At 46.7% G+C, this 20,267-nt stretch overlaps 1 protein-coding gene across 1 annotated transcript in view; it reads left to right on the plus strand.

Annotated features, from left to right (window-relative positions):
- The window catches only part of DGKD (diacylglycerol kinase delta), a 49,930-nt gene that overhangs the window by 11,143 nt on the left and 18,520 nt on the right, over positions 1-20,267 (plus strand). Inside the window, exons 2-9 of the mRNA XM_088538085.1 lie at positions 2,019-2,129; positions 2,831-2,911; positions 15,155-15,259; positions 15,560-15,692; positions 16,554-16,660; positions 17,190-17,315; positions 18,318-18,420; positions 18,933-19,095. Coding sequence (XP_088394211.1) covers positions 2,019-2,129; positions 2,831-2,911; positions 15,155-15,259; positions 15,560-15,692; positions 16,554-16,660; positions 17,190-17,315; positions 18,318-18,420; positions 18,933-19,095 — 929 coding nt within the window. The remainder of the gene's footprint in view (positions 1-2,018; positions 2,130-2,830; positions 2,912-15,154; positions 15,260-15,559; positions 15,693-16,553; positions 16,661-17,189; positions 17,316-18,317; positions 18,421-18,932; positions 19,096-20,267) is intronic.

Here is a 20,267-nt window from a genome sequence, read left to right on the forward strand (position 1 = left end):
CCTACCCAGCTCCGGGTTACCTTGCATGGAACCTCTCCATATCATGTTTTACTTCCGGACACTAAAGTCCCTCCCAGATGCCGTGCATGGCTCTGAAGAGCATATTCCTAAAGCCCTGTCCCTGCTGGGGCTCATGGAAAATGGATCCCAAAACCCCGAGGTGTGGGGAGCTAATGCGGGAGATGGTTGTTTTTGTTATGAGCTTATTTTTCAGTCACACATTTTCTTAATCTCTTTTAATTCTTTTAAAGACGCTGTGAAATTCTGCGATTCCTGGTTGAGCCAGACGTACCAAGTTGGTGTTTACCTGCGAACTGATGGGTGAGATGGGAGGAGCAGGGTGAAACAGCAACGTTTGGGGTTCGCTAGCCTTGGAAAGGGCCGGGTGTCCCGGGCTTCATAGTAAACTAGATTATTTTTCTAGGAGATGTGGAAGCTCCTGCTCTCCACTCTTCCCACCCAGGAGAGGAAGGTAGATATGTCTCCATAGGTTTGCATCCATCTTTTTCAGGGCTAGTGTCCCTTGCTGCTGCAGGCCCTGCCATCAGTCAGGCCAGCGTGAAGATGCTCAGCCGAGCAAGGGGCACGTCCTGTCAGACGGATGTTTCTCCTTACAACTAGCACTTTCTTTCCAAGTGCTTTTTGAGGAAACTTAGAGCTTGGCAAGGACCAGTGCGTGTGGAAAGTATTAAAATCTGCAGCTGTTTCAAAAAGGGAAAGACCCACATTAGAAATATATATAGCATTTTAAAAGCAAGTTTAGTGCCCTGGAAAGGATTTCTAAAACAACCTAAACCCTTTGGATCCGTAAGAGCATTTATTTTGTGCTGTGCAGTAGCCTGGCAGTGTGTGTGTAATGCTGTTTGTGAATTAGCTGATACTCATCAGTTGACCTGGCTCTGTTGTGAACCTGAGCTGCACTGAGACCTCTAGTATGTTAAAGCTGTCTCGTTTTGCTGGCATTGAGATACCGAATAACCTGTCTTGCAGGGTTGTCGGGCCACTTGTTCGCTGTGTTTTAACTGTGTGTTTGTCCATGGGACTGCCTCTGTGGAGACGGGGTTTCTTGGGAGGATTTTTCTTGAAATCCGTGGACATCACGTATCGCCACTGCTGTTCTTAGCAATAGATTCAGGTGGTAATTTGGGGTTGAACCATCAGTTCCAAATCCTTTGCAGCTTGTCCATCCAAGCTGCAGCTCTTTGAGATTATCCTGCTGTAGCTGTTGGTGTTCAGTATCTGTCCTCAGCAGCAATGTTAATACAATGTATTTGACGAAATAGGATGAAGTGCGTGTGGATTAAATATATCCCCCGATGTATGCATAGTATGTGAGGGAGCATCTGGGACTGCATATGCTGGTATGTCAATCTAGTCCTAAAGCGGTAAAAAAAAAAAAAAAAAAAAAAAGGAAAGAAAAGAAAAAAGGCAGTGTGCGTAGACAGTTTTGGCACTCCAACCCTGGGAAATGGCAGCCTGCCAGAGAGTACTGAGGCAGGGCCAAGACTATCTGAAGAAGACCAAATGCTGAAGTTGCATCTAGTTCCTGCCTCCTCTGGTTTCGCTTGTCACCCCGTGTGCCTGCCGCTCGGTTTTGTGCCAGGTAGATGCTGCTAAATTCCCAGAGCAGAGCCGGAGACCGGGCTGTGTGTGCCGGGAGTCCAAGGCTGCGGAAGTGACAGGCAGGATTGCCTGTGCCCGGAGCGAGAACTCCGGGAGTTTCACTGTGACGCTCCCTGCATCGGCGCTGCACTTGGAGAGGCTCACTCAAACAGTTACTTATGCTCTCATATCTCTCTGGCAGTGGAGATGAGGATCAAACCCCACTCCAGTGTGGGTTGTGTGTTGCGGTGATTTAATCTCGATAAGCTTGCCTGCTAATTTGAATGGATTTGTTAAGTGCTTCCAGCAGAGGGCACTCGGATTATTGTTCTCAAACTCCAGCCTTTTTTGATACGAGGAAGAGATTCCTGAAAGCAAAGTTCCTACTTCACTCTTCTCCCCTGCTTGTTTTGCAGACTATCATAAAAGAGGGGATGCTGATGAAGCAGACGAGCTCCTTCCAGCGCTGGAAGAGACGCTACTTCAAGCTGCGCGGACGGACGCTCTACTATGCAAAAACTGCCAAGGTGAGGACGCGACGACGCGCGTGAGCCCGGGGATGAGAGTCAGTGTTGGGTCGTTAGAGGCAGTTTGGCCTCTGAGAAAGCAGAGCGCAGTCCAGAAGAAAAGCAAATGCTCTGGAGCTCCTGTCTTCAGGCTTTATCACTTAGAGGTTCCCTGCATTTTACACCACCTTGATCTTTCAGTAGAACATTGTGTGGACCTGTTATACTAATTGTTCCATGCTTTTTTTTTTCCCCCTTCCCAATTTGTTTTCTTAGGGAATACTCTGAAGCAGTAGAACTGCTCTCAAGCAGTAGAAACTGAAATAGAAGGAGAAAATGAAAACAGGACATGGTAGGGCAAGGAAGGCGAGAATTTCGAAGTCAGAGCTACCCTACATCAGGGCTAGTGCCTTGATGGACATCCTACTAGCCAGACTGGATATCAGTCTGGCTCCTTTTGCAAGAACCAAGCCCACAAAATTATTTTTAGAAGTAGTCCCATAGTAAATATAAAATCACTGTGTCCCCAAGAGAAGGCAGAAGCAAACAGGAGTGCCAGGATACGGAACTAGGCTCCTGAGTCATTAGTGCTGAGCGTTTCCTTCAGATCACAGTAGGCTTTGCTGGAGCATGCTACACAGACACACCAACATGTCCTTGAGGTCAGCTGCTTATACCCTGCTTTCACTAGTTCATTAGAGCTTTGCATTTTTCCTTTCCAGTCCATTATTTTCGATGAGGTGGACCTGACAGATGCCAGCGTGGCAGAATCTAGCACTAAGAATGTCAACAACAGCTTCACGGTAGGATTTACTGCCTGTTTTCCCATTCTCGCATCTTTCTCATAATTCCCTTAGCTCGGTTTAAAAAGCATCTAAGCAATCTTCATTGCTTCTTTCCCTTGAGCAAACTCATTTCAATGTGTTTATTTTGAAAGACTGTTACAGTGATGATTGAATATGGGAAGAGAGTGACTGGTAGCACACCGTGCATGTTTCAGTTTGTGGCAGGAAGAAATGAAATCAAAGAACTCTCCCATTTTGCCCTGCTTTGAGCTTGCTAGGGTCTTTGGAAGAATCAGCAAAGGTGAAGCTTCCAGTCCTAATCAACCAGGAGTGCAGCATTATGACTGAACTTTCAAAAGTCAGCAAAATCTTAAACATATGTTTCCCTACAGCAGTCATAAGTCCATGCACATGGAAAATATGTTGGGTTGCTATATATGGTGCAAAAGCTTTGCCTTCAGGGATGTTCTTACCTATAAGCTAGTAGGATTTGACAGAATCCATTTACATAGTGGTGCAGAAAAATTTGTTCTGCTGAGGGAATTAGGGGTGGTATGTGTGATTATGTTGGAGGTCAGGTTGAAGGAATTTGGTGTTCCCTTCAGTCCTTAAAATATGTAAACTTATTTCTCTGATTTTATTGATATGTAGGATATGTGTGTGTTTGTATATGCACACTAGTCTGTGTATAGTGGGAAAGCAAAAGCAGTAACTGAAAGGAGTTGCATGGAAGTAGTTTGAATGAACTGGTTTATGGTATTTGTTAGATAAGGAAAATGTATTTAAATATTTACAGTCGAGCAGTGGCAGTGTCAGTCCTTCATTTTCTCCAATCTTGGTAGAAGGGGGTAAAGATGCTTGTGTTCCTGGGGTGCAGGTGCACCCCAGGAGTGCAGGTGACATGTGGCTCCTGTGGAGGACAGGAGCTGGAGCCTGACTGTGCTTGGCCCCAGAATGTGAGTGCTGAGCTTAGCGAAGAGCAGGAGCCTTTCTGAAGCCTCCCGAAGTTACTGTTGTAACTGGGAAACATCTAATCCCTGTCAGAGACACTAGATGCATTTGTTGTAGGGACAAAAGGAAATAAATAAGCTCTTTTCCTCTCAGATTGCTTCCATGCCTCTGGTGTCAGGTTCCAGAGGCTGCAGGCAACTCACGAGGCAGATACACAGGTAGCTCGGCGCTGTGTCACGGGGCTCAGGTAAACCCCAGGAAAAATGTCTGTCTGCTCCTGATTTATCTGCTCTAGCCCTCATGGCTCATTGAGGGGTTTGTCTGTGGTTCACCATGAGCTATAAAAATATTTTGCAAATCAAGAGGTTGACTGGTTTTGCTGCTATTTGGTCTGCCACATCACTGACATCAGTGTTTTGGATTCCTTGCAGTTTTGCAATTTTCTCTTGGTTTCCTTTCTGAGCACTCTTGTTTCCCACTGATCTTCCCAGCTCAGTTGCTCTGTAAAAATCTGAGTTCTTTGATGTATTTTTTTTCCCTGTTTTGTATCAGAGGGATTCACTATCAAGTTTGCATCCTGAATTTGAAACATCAAATATTTGTTGCTTGTAACAGACACAGTTGTTCTCATGTTTCAAATGTTCTGTTTTCCTTTCTATGTGTTCTTCGTTGGAGCCTGGTAGCTTTTGATTCACAAAGGCTGTTTGAGATGAAACTCCTCCACTGCAGCTATACTGCTCAAGGCATGAGATGATATGTCTGGAGAACAGAAGGTGCAATCCTCGTATGAACAGGTTGGGGTTAGAAGAGTAGGAATGAAGCTTAGAATATAGAGCAGGGACACAGGGCCAACAAAGATCATGTTGCATATATGGAAGAATTAGGTGCAAAAATACAGGTGCCAGTAAGCCTTTCACATTGGATGAAATCTGACAGCTAATTGCTCGCAATCAGCAGGTAGGAGAGAGAAAAGTGAGTTTATTAGGATACAGACCTCTTCCTCTCAAAAGAAGAGAATATAATATAGGTTCTGCTATTGTTTAATAACTCAGTCTTGCACGGATTTTGTCGGTGTCCTGTTTGTACTGGAGATAGTCAGGACAATTTATAGGACTGTTACTCATGGCTAAGGGAATGACCATAGGATGGGCTGGGAAAATGTAGCGGGGGCATCTCTGAGCTTACGAGGCTGTGCAGCTGTGTCCCATGAGAGGTGTAAGGAAAAGCTTTATATTTAGCTGTTGTTCTTTTTAGGTCAGGCTCTGCGGCTGCAAACTTACTTAGCATTAACAGGAAGCCTCTAGGAACAAATCATACAGCAGCTTCTCTGCCCTGAGGAGAACTTGAGTTGGAATATTTGCTACTTTTATTACTTTTCTGCCATCTCTATCCTTCAAAGTCATTTGTTTCCAAAGTTAATTTTCTTTGGAAGTGATTGGTTCTTTCCATGTAAAGTCCCTTAGTTTCCCAAGTCTTTAACCAGTGGATTTTCCTAGGGCTGCTACCTTTCACCGGGCCTGCTATAAACCAGGTGAAAACCACCTCTGGTGCCATCCCAATCCTTGGAGTGGCACCAGGACAATCTTCCCAGCAAATCTGGTACGGAACAGGCCCTCGTAGCCAGTCCGTGTTGTGTACCAGAGGCGCATCATCTTTGTGAGGCGTTGCTGGCATCATTACGATGCTCTCTAGACCAGTGTCTGGAGATTGCTCAGATTTGAGAGCAGTGAATTATTTTGCATTGCCAGACTCACCTTGTAGTTTATCCAGAACTTGGGCACCCTGTTTTCGTACCAAACGAGAACAGAACAGAAGTCTGTTCTGGTTAGCACCATTTGGATGCTTCAGTACTGCCGGATTCAGCATGCCTGGAAGTTCTCCCTTCCTTTCCCTTTCTGTGGAGACAAGGCAGCTCCTGCCATTTGTGCTCCTAGTTTGGTTGGACTTGCTGATGTAAAATCTCTGCCTTGTAAAGAGAGTTTCTTCTGGGGAGCCTGGTGGGTTTAGTACGTATTGCTGGCTGAGAGTTTGTCTGTCCTGGTGCCCTGGACACATTTTTCTTAAAAGCTGGTGGTGAGCTTTTTGCCTGGATTTTTGACATCGCTGTTTGCATGCACTTAGGCTCCTTGTGAAATGCACCCAGCAGCTTAGCATGGGCAGGGTCACAGCCTGAGCTTAACTCCGAGCAGCTCTTTGCAGCCATCCCCTCCAAAACCCCGTGGTTTTCAAAAATGAGAAGCTCTCTGCTCGCACTGGGCACATTGGATCTTCCCAGTCATGCTTCACTTCTGCCCTTGAACAGTGGCTCTTGGACAGTGAAGTTTTGCAGCAGCTTGAAGCTCCAGGAGAACGACTTCTATCTGCCACAGATCCTGGCTTTTGAGGACTACTCTTCCCCAGATGGCACCTCTATCCACGTCTCAGATGTGAACAAGCTGGCCTGCCCACGCTCCCTGATGGAGCTGGTGCTTCAGCAGGGCATTGATCACCCTGTTGGCCTCTTGCTCATGCAGGTACTTGGCCACCACGGATGTTCCCCCAAGAGTCCTCAGAATGATGTGGGGTCAGCTCCTTAGGCCCACATCTGTAAATCTTGGGCAAACAAGTTCTTAACCCTCAGGCTGGTATGTTGGCTGGACATCTGCTCCTTCCAAAAACTTGCCAGCGGTGCTGGACATCAATGCACGGAGCGCACAGAGTCCTTCCTAGTTCACTGACCCTGTCCCAGCCTGGGCAGGATCTGTACGCAGCAAAAGGGGAAAAAAATCCGTGTTTTCTTTAACAGTAACAGAGTACCTGTATAAATAGGAGAGGGCCTAGGAAGGACACCAGCTCTTTATGGTTGCGTTACAATTCTGTGTTTCCATCTTGTTTTCACACGGTGGTTTTGGAACCATCTTCCCTTTACATCTAACGAAGGGCGGGATGGACTTTCACCCCCATTCGGGTAACTTTTTACATTGATTTCAACATCCACTTCCCGTCCCATCTTATTGAGAGCCCTGCAATTCCAGGGAAGAACCTTCCCCTTGCTGGAGCAGTGAGTAGCTCACTTCTTTCCAACGCTTTAGTGAAAGAGAAGCGCGGTCGCAGTGTGCGGATTCGGTGGTGCGGATTCGGCTGCCGGTAGCCGTGCTGCTGACTCCTCCTCGGGAGTTACAGTCCCTTCCGTGGAAGAGGTGGAGCTTGAGCTCTCGTGCTCCTGCAAACCCTTTTCCATTGGGAAGCACCTCACAGGAAACAGCACATTCTTGCAGTCAGAGCCTGCCTCTCTGCTCCACTGCCGGCAGAAGGAAATCTGTCCCAGCTCCTCCTTGAGCAGACAGCTAATCAGCTTGTGGCAAGTGGAACGTAGCTCCGAAAGACTGACCGCAGAGGGGACTAATCCTATTAATCGCATGTCAGCCTGCTTGCTTTTTCCTGAGGGCTCAGGCTGCTCTGGACACTAGTTTAGAGGAAGATTGAACGCAAATGGTAAGAGCAGAAATCTGAGTTTTCTAGGCTGGACGTTGAGCAAACCAGCACCTGCTGCAGCGCAGATAAGCAGGATGCTGATTCTCTGGAGAAAGTGTGTGCTCTACGCTCGCATTACTCAGCCGATGGTTTCTGCGCGTTTCTGTTGATCAGTTCTCCAGAACTGGCGTAAAGGGAAATGTGCCTGTAGTGCCGTCGGAAGTGCTGCACCCATCGCTTGAGAAATACTATTTACTAACTGATGATTCACCACAGCCAGTGTCACAGGAGAGAGGAAGGTTCAGATTAGGGTAATAGCCCTCACTTTCAAAGTACATGGCTGGAGGCAGCGATGGCTGTGGTAGATAGAGGGCTATGGTGGTGCTGGTGCTCCTGGAGGAGAGCAAGTTGTCATCCCTGAGAGGCAGCAGAGGTGACGTTCTGCAGCGCATGGCAGCCTGAGAGACAGTTCCTCATTAGCACTCGGTGATTTAGCCCTGATTTGGCTCAGGAGCAGAGATGCCAGCCTGTGTCTCACAAAGCTGTGTGTCCTGGGTGACCGTCTGCAGAGGGTAATGGCTGTTCCGGCCCATCCCAGGGCTTGCAAGTGCCGGGGAGAAGCAGCAGGAACTTTAATGTGGGGGTAATTAGCCAGTCCTGAACACCCAAGGCAAAGGGCTTGAACTGTGACTAAAGGTAAAAGGGCTGAGGGCGGCTGCTGCTGGCGAGGGAATGTTGTTGATGTGTGCAAATGTATTTCACAATGAAATGAAAGTGCCTCTGCCTTTCCTGTGGTTTTGGGTCAAGTTGGATCGCGAGCCTTAGTTGTCTTTTTTAGCAATGAAGGCAGTGGAGTCTGCCCTGCAGAGTTTGGCTGAGGGAATAGAGAGACTATTCAGGCTTCATCTCGAGTAGGAATTCTGCTGCGTGTGTTCATGTCACTACTGCGAGGCACTGCTGAAGCAAGAGGGACCGGGATCAGGGGTTGCTAGTGCTGGTTTAAAATATAAGCTGCAGAACATGTGACTTATTTTTATCAGGAGAAAGAATATAAGAACTTTTTGTTATGAGCTGTTTGCAGAAAGTCACGCTTGGACTTCGAGCTCGGGCTGATACAGGATCAGGGAAATCCGTGTGGCATTCGCCCAGCTTCCCCGAGCCACCCCATGTGGCATCAGCCCCTCTGAGAAGATGCACCTGGAAAGAGTCGTTCAGGGAGGGAGTCTCCTTGTGCAGGGGGCGATGGTGCCAGAGGGCATGAGTTGCCTCGGAGAACCTGGCCGGAGAGCTTCCTGTTTTTGGGATATACCTGGTTATATGTCAGGGAATCACCGAGCTTTTGGTGGTTCCTCACCCCTGTTCCCTGGATTGCCCCGCTGAAGTTTCATCTGCCCGTGAGAAGAGATCGGCAAAGGTGGTCTCAGGAAAGCAGTGGTTCTTCCTCCCTTTCCACCCTCCGTAAAGGCTCTTCTCTAAAATGGGTGAAGTCGCAGTGCCCCTTGGAAAGCAGCGCTCTGCCGGGGCCTGTTGTCTCTTCCCCACGTCTGGAAGTTGTGCGCTCTCGCTAGTGCACGTACTCTGCCTGTTTATACTGGCGGCCGTCACAATTTCCTTTAGTAGCGACTGAAGAGATGGCTCGAGCCTGGAATTGCCACGGCCCCAGCCTCGCTGCCCCCCTCGCTCACCCCCGTCATTAAATGCAGCTCAGGCCCCGTTTCCTGTCTGCACCACTGCAGTTTCAAAATACTTTGCTATTTTAGTAGTTTGTAATCCAGCCGTCAGTACTTTTTTTTTTTTTTTTACCCTGCTTGAGAAAAGGCCCTTTGGTAAACAGAGCTTTCTGAGTCACTGTTAGTCAGGGAAAATACTCATTTAAAAGCCTTTCATGTCTGGGAGTTGAGGACTTCTAATCCAGTCTCCTCCAGGAGCTGGTCGTCACCAGCAAGGCAAAGGCGGAGCGGGGCCACGCGTGGGAGAAGGGGGGCTGAGAGGCAGAGTCTGCATGAAGTGGCTCTGGGGGGAAAGATCCGGGGGTTGTAGCGGTGCCTCCAGAGAGACCCCAGACATGCCAGGAGCCTTTCAAAAAGCTGAAGCTCCTTCTTCAGAAAAAGGTCAGATTGAAAGAGGTGAATTCTCCTACAGAGACAGGGGTAAGCAGGGAGATGGAAAGTGAAGGTGGCTGTTTTTGAAGAGCTTTTGTTTCCCCAGAAAGCAGTTTTTTGCTTTGAAATTGGTGTCTGTTATTGCCCTTGGGCCTGAACGCTGTCAACTTTTGTCTGCTAGTGTTTGCTCTGCGTATCCTTCACATGCTGCTTAGGGTTTAATCTACCTTCCTGGACAGGTCTGCAAATTCCAACATCTTTCTTCCGCACCCAGGTGAGGACACAAAGGCAGAACGATTCTGCGGGAAAGGAGGCTTTGCGAGAAGGCCTTAGCTTTACCTTTGCACGGGGGTTGATGTAAAGGAGAAGTCCTCCTTTTACGCACGTCCTCACTCTGGTGTTTTTGACAGGTGGGCAGAGCCTTCCTAGCAGTGTTCCCAGAGCTGCGCTCTTGCCTGTCACCTCGCTGTGGTGCTTGGTGTGGCTTCACAGTTGCTGTCCTGACTGCTGACCCAGTGTGAGAAGCTGCTGGCAGCTCCTGCCTGCCTTGGGTTCTAGCTCCCGGCCTTGTTTGGACACAGCTGAAGCTCAGGGGCCAGGAGGAGCTGTCAGTAGCACGTTGTTCTCCTACCATAGACCTTTCATTGCTCAATTCAGTAATTTACAAGCTGTTAGCCTTGCCCCGCGTTAGACCATGGATACCGCAGCGCTGGCACTGGGAAATGTTGACCTGCCCCTCTGTTCTTCATGGTTTTGCTTCTGTTGGAGTAAGTAGGAAGGTTTTTCGGAAATATCCTTTCCCTTCACAGTTGTGCAGCTCTGAATAGTGCAGCTCTGTTTGGGAGCCCTTTTCCGGACCAGACTGCATCCTTTGGAAAACAGGTAGAGAAAGGATGCATGTGCATCCGCTGCACAGAGCGGAAGCAGAGCTGGAAACGAGCTCTGTTAAGATGCTTTGGCACCTGGAAGAGCCTGTCTGTTCCCATTTGGTGCTCCCCTGCCATACATCTTGAGTGATGAATACACATGAATTACCAGAGCTGTCTGATTTTGTACCTGTTAACCGTGGCAGGGACCATCCTGCGTATTCTAGGTTTTGACAGTGAATTAACCGGCTGCAGAAGTCTTAGAATCTCCCCTTGCCTGTGTTTTTCTTACCGATTGCCAAGAACAAGAATGTGCCTTGTTTAGGAACAGAGTTTCCAGAAGCGTGGAGGAATGTGACCCTGGTAGGAGAGATGATCATTTTCCCAGGGAACGCTCCTTCTGGTGAGCTTTCCCACTGCTGCATCGGGAAGGGAGAGACTGGGAGAAAGCCCGGATGGAGGAGCGACAGGAGCTGAGTTCTGTCTGTGGGCACAGTGTCACAGCAGTGCGTGGCAGTGCTCAGAGAAGGTGCACCTAGCAAATGAGGTATGTATCACTGAATAAATCCATCTAATAACATATATATGGTTCTTAAAAAGACTGTGACCTACCTATTTTTCTGTAGAATTGAGCTGTCCTGCATTTTACAGATTGAAACTTAAGTAAAAGAGCCATGTGGAAGTAAGGGATTAAATATCAGGTATGGGATGGCCAAAGGTACAGGCATCTGCAGCATCTGTGAAAATCTTGGAATTAAAGAACAGACAAACCAAAAAAGCAGGATTTGGCACAATGATGAGAACATCAACCATTTATTTTCATTTGATGGAGAGGACGGTTTCTCTAATCTTGCATCATAAAAATATATATCAAACTAGAGCATTCCTATAGTCTTGCATGAAAACCTCTTTCCTCTTCAACCTCTTTGAAGAAAACATCCATTTTTGGACTAAAAACAGTTGGCGCAAGTGCGGGGAGTATTGGCATTTGTAGGTGCTCTGTGACACGCTGGTTCTCGGGAGCTCTAGCTGATCTCAGCCATAAGTTACCAGCACAAACTCGCTGCCAGAGCAGGGTGACAGCCGAACCGCACCGCAGACGCGGGGTGTCCGTGGAGGACAGCAAGGCTCCGCTGCTCTCTGAGCCCGGGCATTGGTGCTTCTTAATGTTTCCTCTTCCTTCCAAACTAGGCTCCTGCTAAAATCCCACCGTTTGGCTGTCCTGGGCTTTGCCGTCCTCATGCTCGACTCAGGTTGCTTCAGAAGCTGACATCAATGACGCTGGCTTGAAATTCCAAGCACGAAAGATTGGTTTGCGTCTGAAACTTGGACTTCCATTTTCCTCTCCGTTCCCTTTCTCAAAGCCTTATTTTGCCTTTTGATTTGGTAGTTATGCTGAGGGAGCAACACTTGCTCGGGCCACGCGCTTGCGCTGGGGAGCGTTTTGTCCTCTGCACGTTTAGCAATCACATGTTTGAAACACACGATGGCCTTGTTCGCATAGGGATCTTGCAGATGCTGAACATGGATGGGGCATTCTTACCTTTGCTGCTGTTTGTTTAACTACCAGTTACTGGAACTGGAGCCAAAGTAGATAAAAGGCTGGTCCTCATTGTAGTCTCATCCAATTTTCCTCTCTGAGTTTTGGATTTCTTGAAAAACCAAGACTTTGCTCCAACATACAGAAGTCCATTGAGTAGTTAGCTACAGTCAGTGGACGTTTTCCCTGCCTGTGCCCTGTGTGATCAAGCTGAAGTTTTTACCTGCACTAGTAACGCCATCTAACCCTGTTGGCTCTTTTATTCTTTCTAGTTGCAGTTCCTTGGTCTTTTGAAGCCTGCTGTCCTCCTACCCAAATCACAAAGTGTCAGAGATATTCCAGGATGTCTTGGAGGGCTCTGGGGCTACTGCCTTTGAACATAACCTTATCTTTGAACAGGATGTGAGTAAAAGGAAGTAGTTGAGATGAGCAGGTGTTCTCATTCTCCTGCTTTGGGCTGCTTTGAGAAATGTGTCACATCAGAAGAACTATATTTAGCAGAGTTTCGTGCCCCTTTCCACTCCCAGTGTGTTTTCAGCCGGCTCAGTGATTGGGCCACTGTGATCTTAACTTGTTTTTGTGTCTCTTGTGGTCACTGCGGTCACCAGATCCACTCTGATAACGAACGGCCTCTCTGCATGTTGGGCCAAGCTGTCACATTTTTGCTGAGAAGTTTCTGGGCAGCCCCAAAATTCAGGAGGAGGAAGTGAGCAGAGAAGTAGCTTTGCCTTTGATGGCAGCAAGAGCAGGGAAGGAGGCTTATTCTCCCACTGAGGGGTGGAAGAAGGTTGCTCAGAAGAGGAGAACACCAGAGGGCCAAGATTTCTTTTAAAAAGTTGGTCTAATACAAGGCGTCTTTTTTGGGAGCTGCCTTTCTAATCCAATTATTCACAGCTGTTTGCTGGGGAAGGACATCCAGGGACATCCAGTCCATTTTTAGCATGTGAAATGAGAATTTTTCCTCGGTTGGCTCTGTTGTTTGCCAGCTGGCCTGATCCTAAATGTCAATAAGTTTGGTGTTAGTTTTGGACAGGGGCTGTGTTGACCCGTTAGCAACAACGTATGCGTCCGGAAGTGGCACCAGTTTTGGGAAAAGGGATTAGCAGCCTGGTAAGAGGGCATGTTCTGTACAGAGAAGAGCCAAGGGAGGTGAGGCTAAATTTCTGAGAAGGGCTGGGGATTATCAGTATCTGCACAGCTTTTGTGGATGGTTTAGAGGTTTGAAAACTGAGAGCTTCTTCACTGGACTTGAGAGGGCATTTAAGTGTCTGCAAAGAAGCATCTGGGCTGGTAGTTGTTTGTCACTGCGAGTCCCACAGAATCTGTTTTGTGAGGAGTTCATCATTAAAGCTGTGCGAGTGTTTGAAATGTCTTTAAAGCTTCCTGCTGGTCCCGTCCATCCTCGTGGCTCTTTGGGGTTGATTGGATAATTGGCAGCTTCTTTTTCCCGTGAGTGTTGAGCTCTTGTGCCCGGCAGCGTCGGGTCTCAGGCGTGTGCTGAGCTCGGAGCTCAGCTGGGAGGGAGTTTTTGGGCATCCAGTTCCTTCCGAGGGTCCAAATCTGGAGGCTGCACCCAGAAAGCACCAAATATGCAAGTTTTTAATAACGCCTTTTTAGGAAGAGCAAGCACTTTTAATTTATAGAATTGTTCATATCTTGATAAACTTCTGAGCTGTTTCAGGGCAGGAGCACTCAGAGGTCTGCCAGCCCTCAAGCAGGCCAAAAATGTATGACATTCTAAATAAATGTTAAGCATCCCCCCCCCATTTTAGCTCCAAAGCAATCAGACTGTTGTTTTTGTGCCCTCCTTTTACATGAGAACAAGAGGTCACTGGATGACATTACTGTTTGGTAAATTTAGCACAAATAAAAGGAAATGCTACTTCACCTAGTGCGTCGTCATCCTGCGGAATACGCCGTTCCAGGATGTTAGTCGAAAGCTGCAGCCAGAACAGAATAAATAGCTGGACGGTGCTTGCTGCAGGCCACGTTTGCCAAAAGGGTTTCGGGGGAAGACGGTTGTGTCTTCTTCTGGAAATGGCAAAAATGGCCTTTCTGACGTGAGACAGTAGCCTCGCCATGAGTCTGCTCCTGGCAACAAGAGTAGGTAATAGTGTTTCTCCTCCAAGAACCATTTTCATACTCCCTGAAGGCCTCTCTGTAGTGTAGCCCTTCTTATCTTAGCTTGCTAAGTTTCTGATGAAAATACATCTAACCCTACCATCTTTCCCTTTCCCAGGCGAAAAGGAAGGCTCTTGTGCTTTCCTCCTTTGCAAACACATTTTGTCAGAATGGAGGTTAAAGGAAATTTCAGTGGAGAGGGACAATTTACAAAATTGTAAATATTTATTTCTGTTTGTTTTCAGCTGGTCGCTCTGATCACTTAGCTCAGTGTTGGATGGTGCACACCGGATCTGTGCTTCTTGCTCCCTCTTTGCTTTAAAAACTTATCTAGCTCTTAGGCATGTGCATTGTCTGTAGCGCTTCTTGCTAGGTGCTGGAATGACATTTGTGTCGCTGCAGATGGGTGCTGCGATCTGTCCTGTAAAATGAACATGTTGTGAACTTTGCAGAACTGGAAGCCGAACTGCACCCTGTGTCTTTCTGGTTGACATGACACGCACGTTTCTTAGGGCACGCCGTGAGACACGGGAACATCAACAGGATGTTCAGCTTCGGGGGTGTTTATTTTTAATCTGTTTTCTGAATCAGAAGGAGAGAAGTGCAGAGCAGACCGGCAAGTGGTGGGTAGTGGGGGCCAGGTGCTCAGGTGGTTCCTCGTGTTCATTAACAAAACGTGGGGTTATGGGGCTCTGATTGCCGTGGTGAGAGCTGCACGGGCCGCGGGAACCCGACGCGGTCCGAGTTTGTGGTAACCTGGTGCTTCAGATGGTGCAGCAAATGGGAGAGACACCCTGAGCAGCTGGAAGTTATTAGAGTTGACACAGAAGGGATTTTTATTTTTTGTTAATGGTGCTTAACCTTAATGCAGCTTCTCTTATCCGGAAATTGCAACCACTTCCATATCGGTCTAATTTAAGTCAGTTGGATGGGAATCACCCTTCTCATTTCTGTGCTGTGCTCGTCTTTGGGTATTCAGAGACATTTTCTAACTCAGTTTGATGTTGGGAATGAGAGATCAAATCTCTGCGGTTCTGTAAATTTAGCAAGGGAATTAAGCTGGGTTATGATATAAAAGAAATCTGGTTGAACAGTGCAAATGACCCCTGCTGCAGCTCATTGCCTCTCAAAGGAGCTTCGCTGGGTTAGGCAAGTAGTAACGTGTCCTCTCACCACGTCTTGCTGACATGCCCAGAACACAGGCTCTTAATTTTCTCTTCCCCTTCAGATTATCACCCCATGTCGGAAGCTCATTCTTTGTGCTGATAACAGGAAAGAGATGGAGGATTGGATTGCAGCACTGAGGACTGTACAGAACCGCGAACACTTTGAGGTAAAAGGAAAACTTGCTCTTTTGCACTGCTCTTCCCTAGTAAAGAACTGTCTGTTTCTGCCTTTTCTGACTGCCTTAGTTTTAAGGAATAAAAAACTCTTGTGTCTCTGCTGTAGATTTTGCTCTAATATACTAACTGTATTACTCTATATTACTATCTATACTACTATATTACTATCTGTACTATTATACATAGTAGTATCTATGCTACTATATTGCTATATATACTACTGTTACTCTCTATATTACTATATATTGCCTATATATATGCTAATATATATATAACTTTCCATTTGCTAGTCTACCCAGTACAGCATGGACCATTTCTCAGGGATGCATAACTGGTACGCCTGCTCGCACGCTCGGCCGACGTACTGCAACGTGTGTCGGGAGGCGTTGTCTGGAGTCACCTCGCACGGGCTCTCGTGTGAAGGTAACGCTGGCTTGGCTTTTCGGCCCCTGTTTTGGGAGCATCATCTCCGTAGCTCGGTGCCACGTTCCAGAGATGATTTAAGAGGAATGTTATTAACAGTCTGCAGAAAGTTGTAATAGAAAGTGCTGCCTAAAAGCTTTGGAAAGCTGTGTACGAAAGGAGATCTTTTCAAGACCTGATCCTGAATCCCTTTGTTGCTGAACCTCTTTCGGCTTCACGGAGAATTTTCCTGTGGATCATGTCCTTGGCATTTTGTAAAAAGAAAGGATGTTGTTCTCATACTGCCATGAGTTGGAGCATCACTGACCTCAACTGCTCCTCTATGTAGGTTGCTTCCCCTTTAGCAGAGGCAATAGCAGCATCTGGCACACATTTGCTTCTACCATCCCTGCTCCAAAGGCTGTAGCCTTGCAACACAGGAATATAAGGTGGGAATGTAAGAATATTCCTTTTCTTAAGGATATTCCTGGTTATAAAAACATCCCTGTTAAATGTTTGAATGTCAGGAGATTATTCTTGCTCAACTTGAGCATAGCAGACGTGCCTGCCTACTCACAGCTCATACTTCTAGTGTGAATGAGGTTACACCCACACTGTCTAAAAGGCTGCAGGAACATATGACTGTATAAATCCTGTCAAATTTAACAAGGTGATAACTAAGCTGTGTACAAGCAACTGGTGAAAGTGAGGAGGCAACTCCTAGCTCAACTTACGCAGTGTGCTCAGAGTTGATGGTTTTGGCAGTGCAGTGCGTGCCCGGGCTTTCTTTTGGAGCCAAATATGGCTGCTTGGGAACACTTCTGCAGACCTCCACGGTGCATGTTCTGAGATGGGATTAATATATTCTTTTCTTCCCTCTAGTGTGCAAGTTTAAAGCCCACAAGCGCTGTGCTGTGCGGGCAACCAATAACTGCAAGTGGACAACTCTGGCCTCTATCGGGAAGGATATCATCGAGGATGAAGATGGGGTAGGCATTAGTCTCAACTCTTCTAACCTTATCTTGATGTGGGAGCACTGGCACATGCTCTGTACCAGCTTTCTGCACTGTACACAGAGCAGATTCTGCCTGTGTTTGCTAGTGAGAAAGGAAAGGTATTTACTGTCAGAAAATGAGACTGTAAATGGTGCCAGCAGACTGCTGAGGTTTCCGTAATAGCAAGAGACACCTGCAGAGCAATGGACCAGGGGTTTTCAGCAGAAGAAAAATGAGTAAAGTGGTGCAAATGTTATCTTAGGGGATGTCTTAGGCACGTCCAGGTTCTGCTGTGGGCTACGTGCATAGCTTTGGGTAAGTCCCCTGGTCCCTTTGTGTTTCAGCTTGATGTAAAATGCCCGGGAGATCCTTTGGTGTTTTCCAGAAATTACCTTTGCTGTTTTCAAGCAGTGCACGGGAGGACTCGCCTCTCTGCGTGGCTCAGGGCCACGGTACATGCTGTGCCCTCTGCCCCGCTCTCCGGAAGGGCCACACTGGTTGTCTCCCTCTGTGCCGTTCGCAGATCTCGATGCCCCATCAGTGGCTGGAAGGAAACCTGCCCGTGAGCGCCAAGTGCACCGTGTGTGACAAAACCTGCGGCAGCGTCCTGCGCCTGCAGGACTGGCGCTGCCTCTGGTGCAAAGCCATGGTGAGCCCGGCGAGCCCGCTCGGTGCAGTAAAAGGACAGTCCTTGATCAGCTCTGGGGTGTATTCTTTTAATTGCTCTTTCTTTATTTGTGCTGAGAAGTATCACTATGATGTGGAAGTAAGACTTGAAACAAGTATCTGTCTTCCTCACGAGCTCCTTTTCCTTTGACAGTGAGCTTTCATGGAAGAATTTAATCACACTATATCTGAATCAATGCCTCAGGCATGGGAGATGTTGTATTCTAAGGAGACACTATTTGTCATTTCTACAAGTTGAAAAGACACTGCAAAAAAGATGATAAAAATATTAAGCTATTTTCGTAATGACCCTTTTCCTCCCTACTGCGATGCTTTTCTCTTGCCTAATCATTTCAGGCAAGATACAGATCTTGCTCTATATTCAGTTGTCTGTAAGTTTAATAAGGGAAGAATCACAACATGTGAGTTTATATTGTGGGACAAGAAACCCAAGACCTCAAAACCCCAGGCAGCCCAGTCCCTTGCAGTCTTTATGGAACAGAAATGAACGAAATGCCCAACTTTGTGTTTACTTTTTGAGAATTGCTTTATTACCTGTTCCTTCTTTCTCTTACCCCTTGTGTTCCTCATGGTCTGTTTTTTACTTTCATGTTCTCTTGAATTCTCAGCTTTTTGTTTTGGTCTTGTTTTTATTTTTGATGTCTCAATTTAGGCTATGATTTTGAAAGCAGAGTGCCTGAAGGCTCTTAAAGCCACATGATCTGTTATCTGATCCTCTCGTCACTCAAAGTACTAGTCTCTCAAATTCTTACAGCATAAGAAACATACAGTAATGGAAAGAGAGCAGGAAATTAGTAAAAGACTCTTGTTAGATCTTTTCTTTAAAATAACTGTATTGCTTGACACTTGTTTGGGTTCTCCTTCTCTTTGTTTTTTGCTCTTTTGAACCTCTCGTTGGGTGGGTTTCTGAGCTGTCCAGCAGTGCCCGAAAGGGTTAAACTGATTTTTGTTTCTCTTATTTCAGGTACACACAACCTGTAAAGAGTTGTTGCCAACTAAGTGCCCTCTTGGGCTGTGTAAAGTGTCTGTTATCCCTCCTACTGCTCTCAACAGCATTGATTCAGATGGTAAGTATCCCTTGGAAGTTGTGCTTGTTCTCTCTTCCCCTCAGTCACTGTTCTTTCCACAAACACTGTTAATGCCACCTTCTATCAACGGAAAATTCTGCTTTTGGTGCCACTGAAATTCCAAATTGGAAGATCTTACTGAAGTATGATGATGGGCTGGTGCTTTACTTTTGCATCCAGTTTCTTACCCTCTACCATCAGCATTTGCTGAGCTGAAGCTATTTACATTCAACATGAACAAGCACATTGCAGAAGCAGTTTGGGAAGATTGGAAAAGCTGCACATTTTGGCAAACTGCTGGGAGATAAGTGTGACATTTGGCAGCGTGAGGTGTGGGTCATGCTGGATTCGGGGCTGTACACGTTTGCCATCTACCCTGTGTCAGAAGCACAGGGATGTTATTAACTTCATGGCTTTGTGGGGCGGTTTCTCTTTTCTCACCCCATCCCCGTGGGCAGCCTCACGTCTCCTGGTTCCTTTTCTGCATCCCTTCCTCCTTTTGCCCAACACAGGTTTCTGGAAAGCTACTTGTCCCCCCTCTTGCACAAGCCCTTTGTTGGTCTTCGTCAACTCAAAAAGTGGAGACAACCAGGGAGTAAAGTTTCTACGAAGATTCAAACAGCTACTGAATCCAGCCCAGGTCTTTGACCTCATGAACGGAGGACCTCACCTTGGGTAAGCAGCTAATCTGTGGAGACATATGCTCCTTGAAAGTACCAGAAAAACACAGGCAATCTGATTATAAGCCCGTCTCAGTCTGTCCTCAAATAAAACAAGGAATCTACTCCTCAGGGAGAACTGGATACAGGGAAAAGTTGGATTAGTTTCTCCTCTCTGTGTTCAGTGTTATTGATTAGCTGAAACCAAACTTGCTGACAAAGGTGATTATTTCCGTTCAGCGGCAATAGCAGAACAGCCTGCGGGATTTGGGGGAAACTCCAGAACTGCGCCCCTGGAAGAAGACCAGGCATGGAAAGCTTGAATCCAGAAGAAAACTTGTCAGCAACCAGATTTGTAGTAGGCATCCTGATGTGCTGTTAGAGTGTTACTTTCAGTTTAATCAGTGAGCAGTCGAATGTTGTAGGTAGCACATGACTGTTGTGAAAATGAGGAATTGGAATAATTGCTTCTTTGTAACTACTTAGTGTGTTTGCTACTTAGTATGTGAAGTTGATTCTCTTTGGGGGACAAGAAATGGCTAGATGACATTTCGAGCTTTTTTTCCCCCCACAGTTCAGTGGAATACCTATGGATAAAATAATGACAGCTGTGGAATAAATTCCTCTGCTCTGGTCTCCAGTCTGCTCCCTAAACATTCTCTGTCTGCTCCTTAGGGATTTCCCTGCCTCAGTGACTCACAGACTTGAGTAACTTTCTCCTGAGTGAATTCTGCTTACTATAAATGCCAGCATAAGTTGAATCTTCTTAATTTTCTAGATATGACTCAAACGTAAGGGCAGGATCTCCAGGTGCAGAGTCCTAGATCTGGGAGCGTCAACTCCTGCAGCTGTGACCGTTACGGTTTGCGGAAGCTCCTTACCATAGTGTGCTGCAAAATGCTGGCCTGTGAAACTGCAGCGTGCTGTCCAAAGGATGTTTGCTAAGGGATAGTTTACAAAAAACTTTAAATATTTTTTCCTTTCGCCCTCCTCTTTTGACTGACTGTAGAGAAGAAAGAGGGAAGAGAGATTTATTTTCTCGAGTTGCAGCAAACACATCCAAACTAGCCCTTTTTGTTTATTCATTTAAAAAAGTAAATAATGGTACATGGTAGAGGCTGCTGCTTAATAGTTTGTCTTCTAAACTTGTGCTGGTCAAACTGTACCGTCAGTTGCCATCGTTTGTGG

Source organism: Tinamus guttatus, unplaced genomic scaffold, assembly GCF_059628265.1.
Source record: "Tinamus guttatus ecotype Peru unplaced genomic scaffold, ASM5962826v1 Tinamus_guttatus_pri_ptg000927l, whole genome shotgun sequence".
Taxonomy (NCBI): domain Eukaryota; kingdom Metazoa; phylum Chordata; class Aves; order Tinamiformes; family Tinamidae; genus Tinamus; species Tinamus guttatus.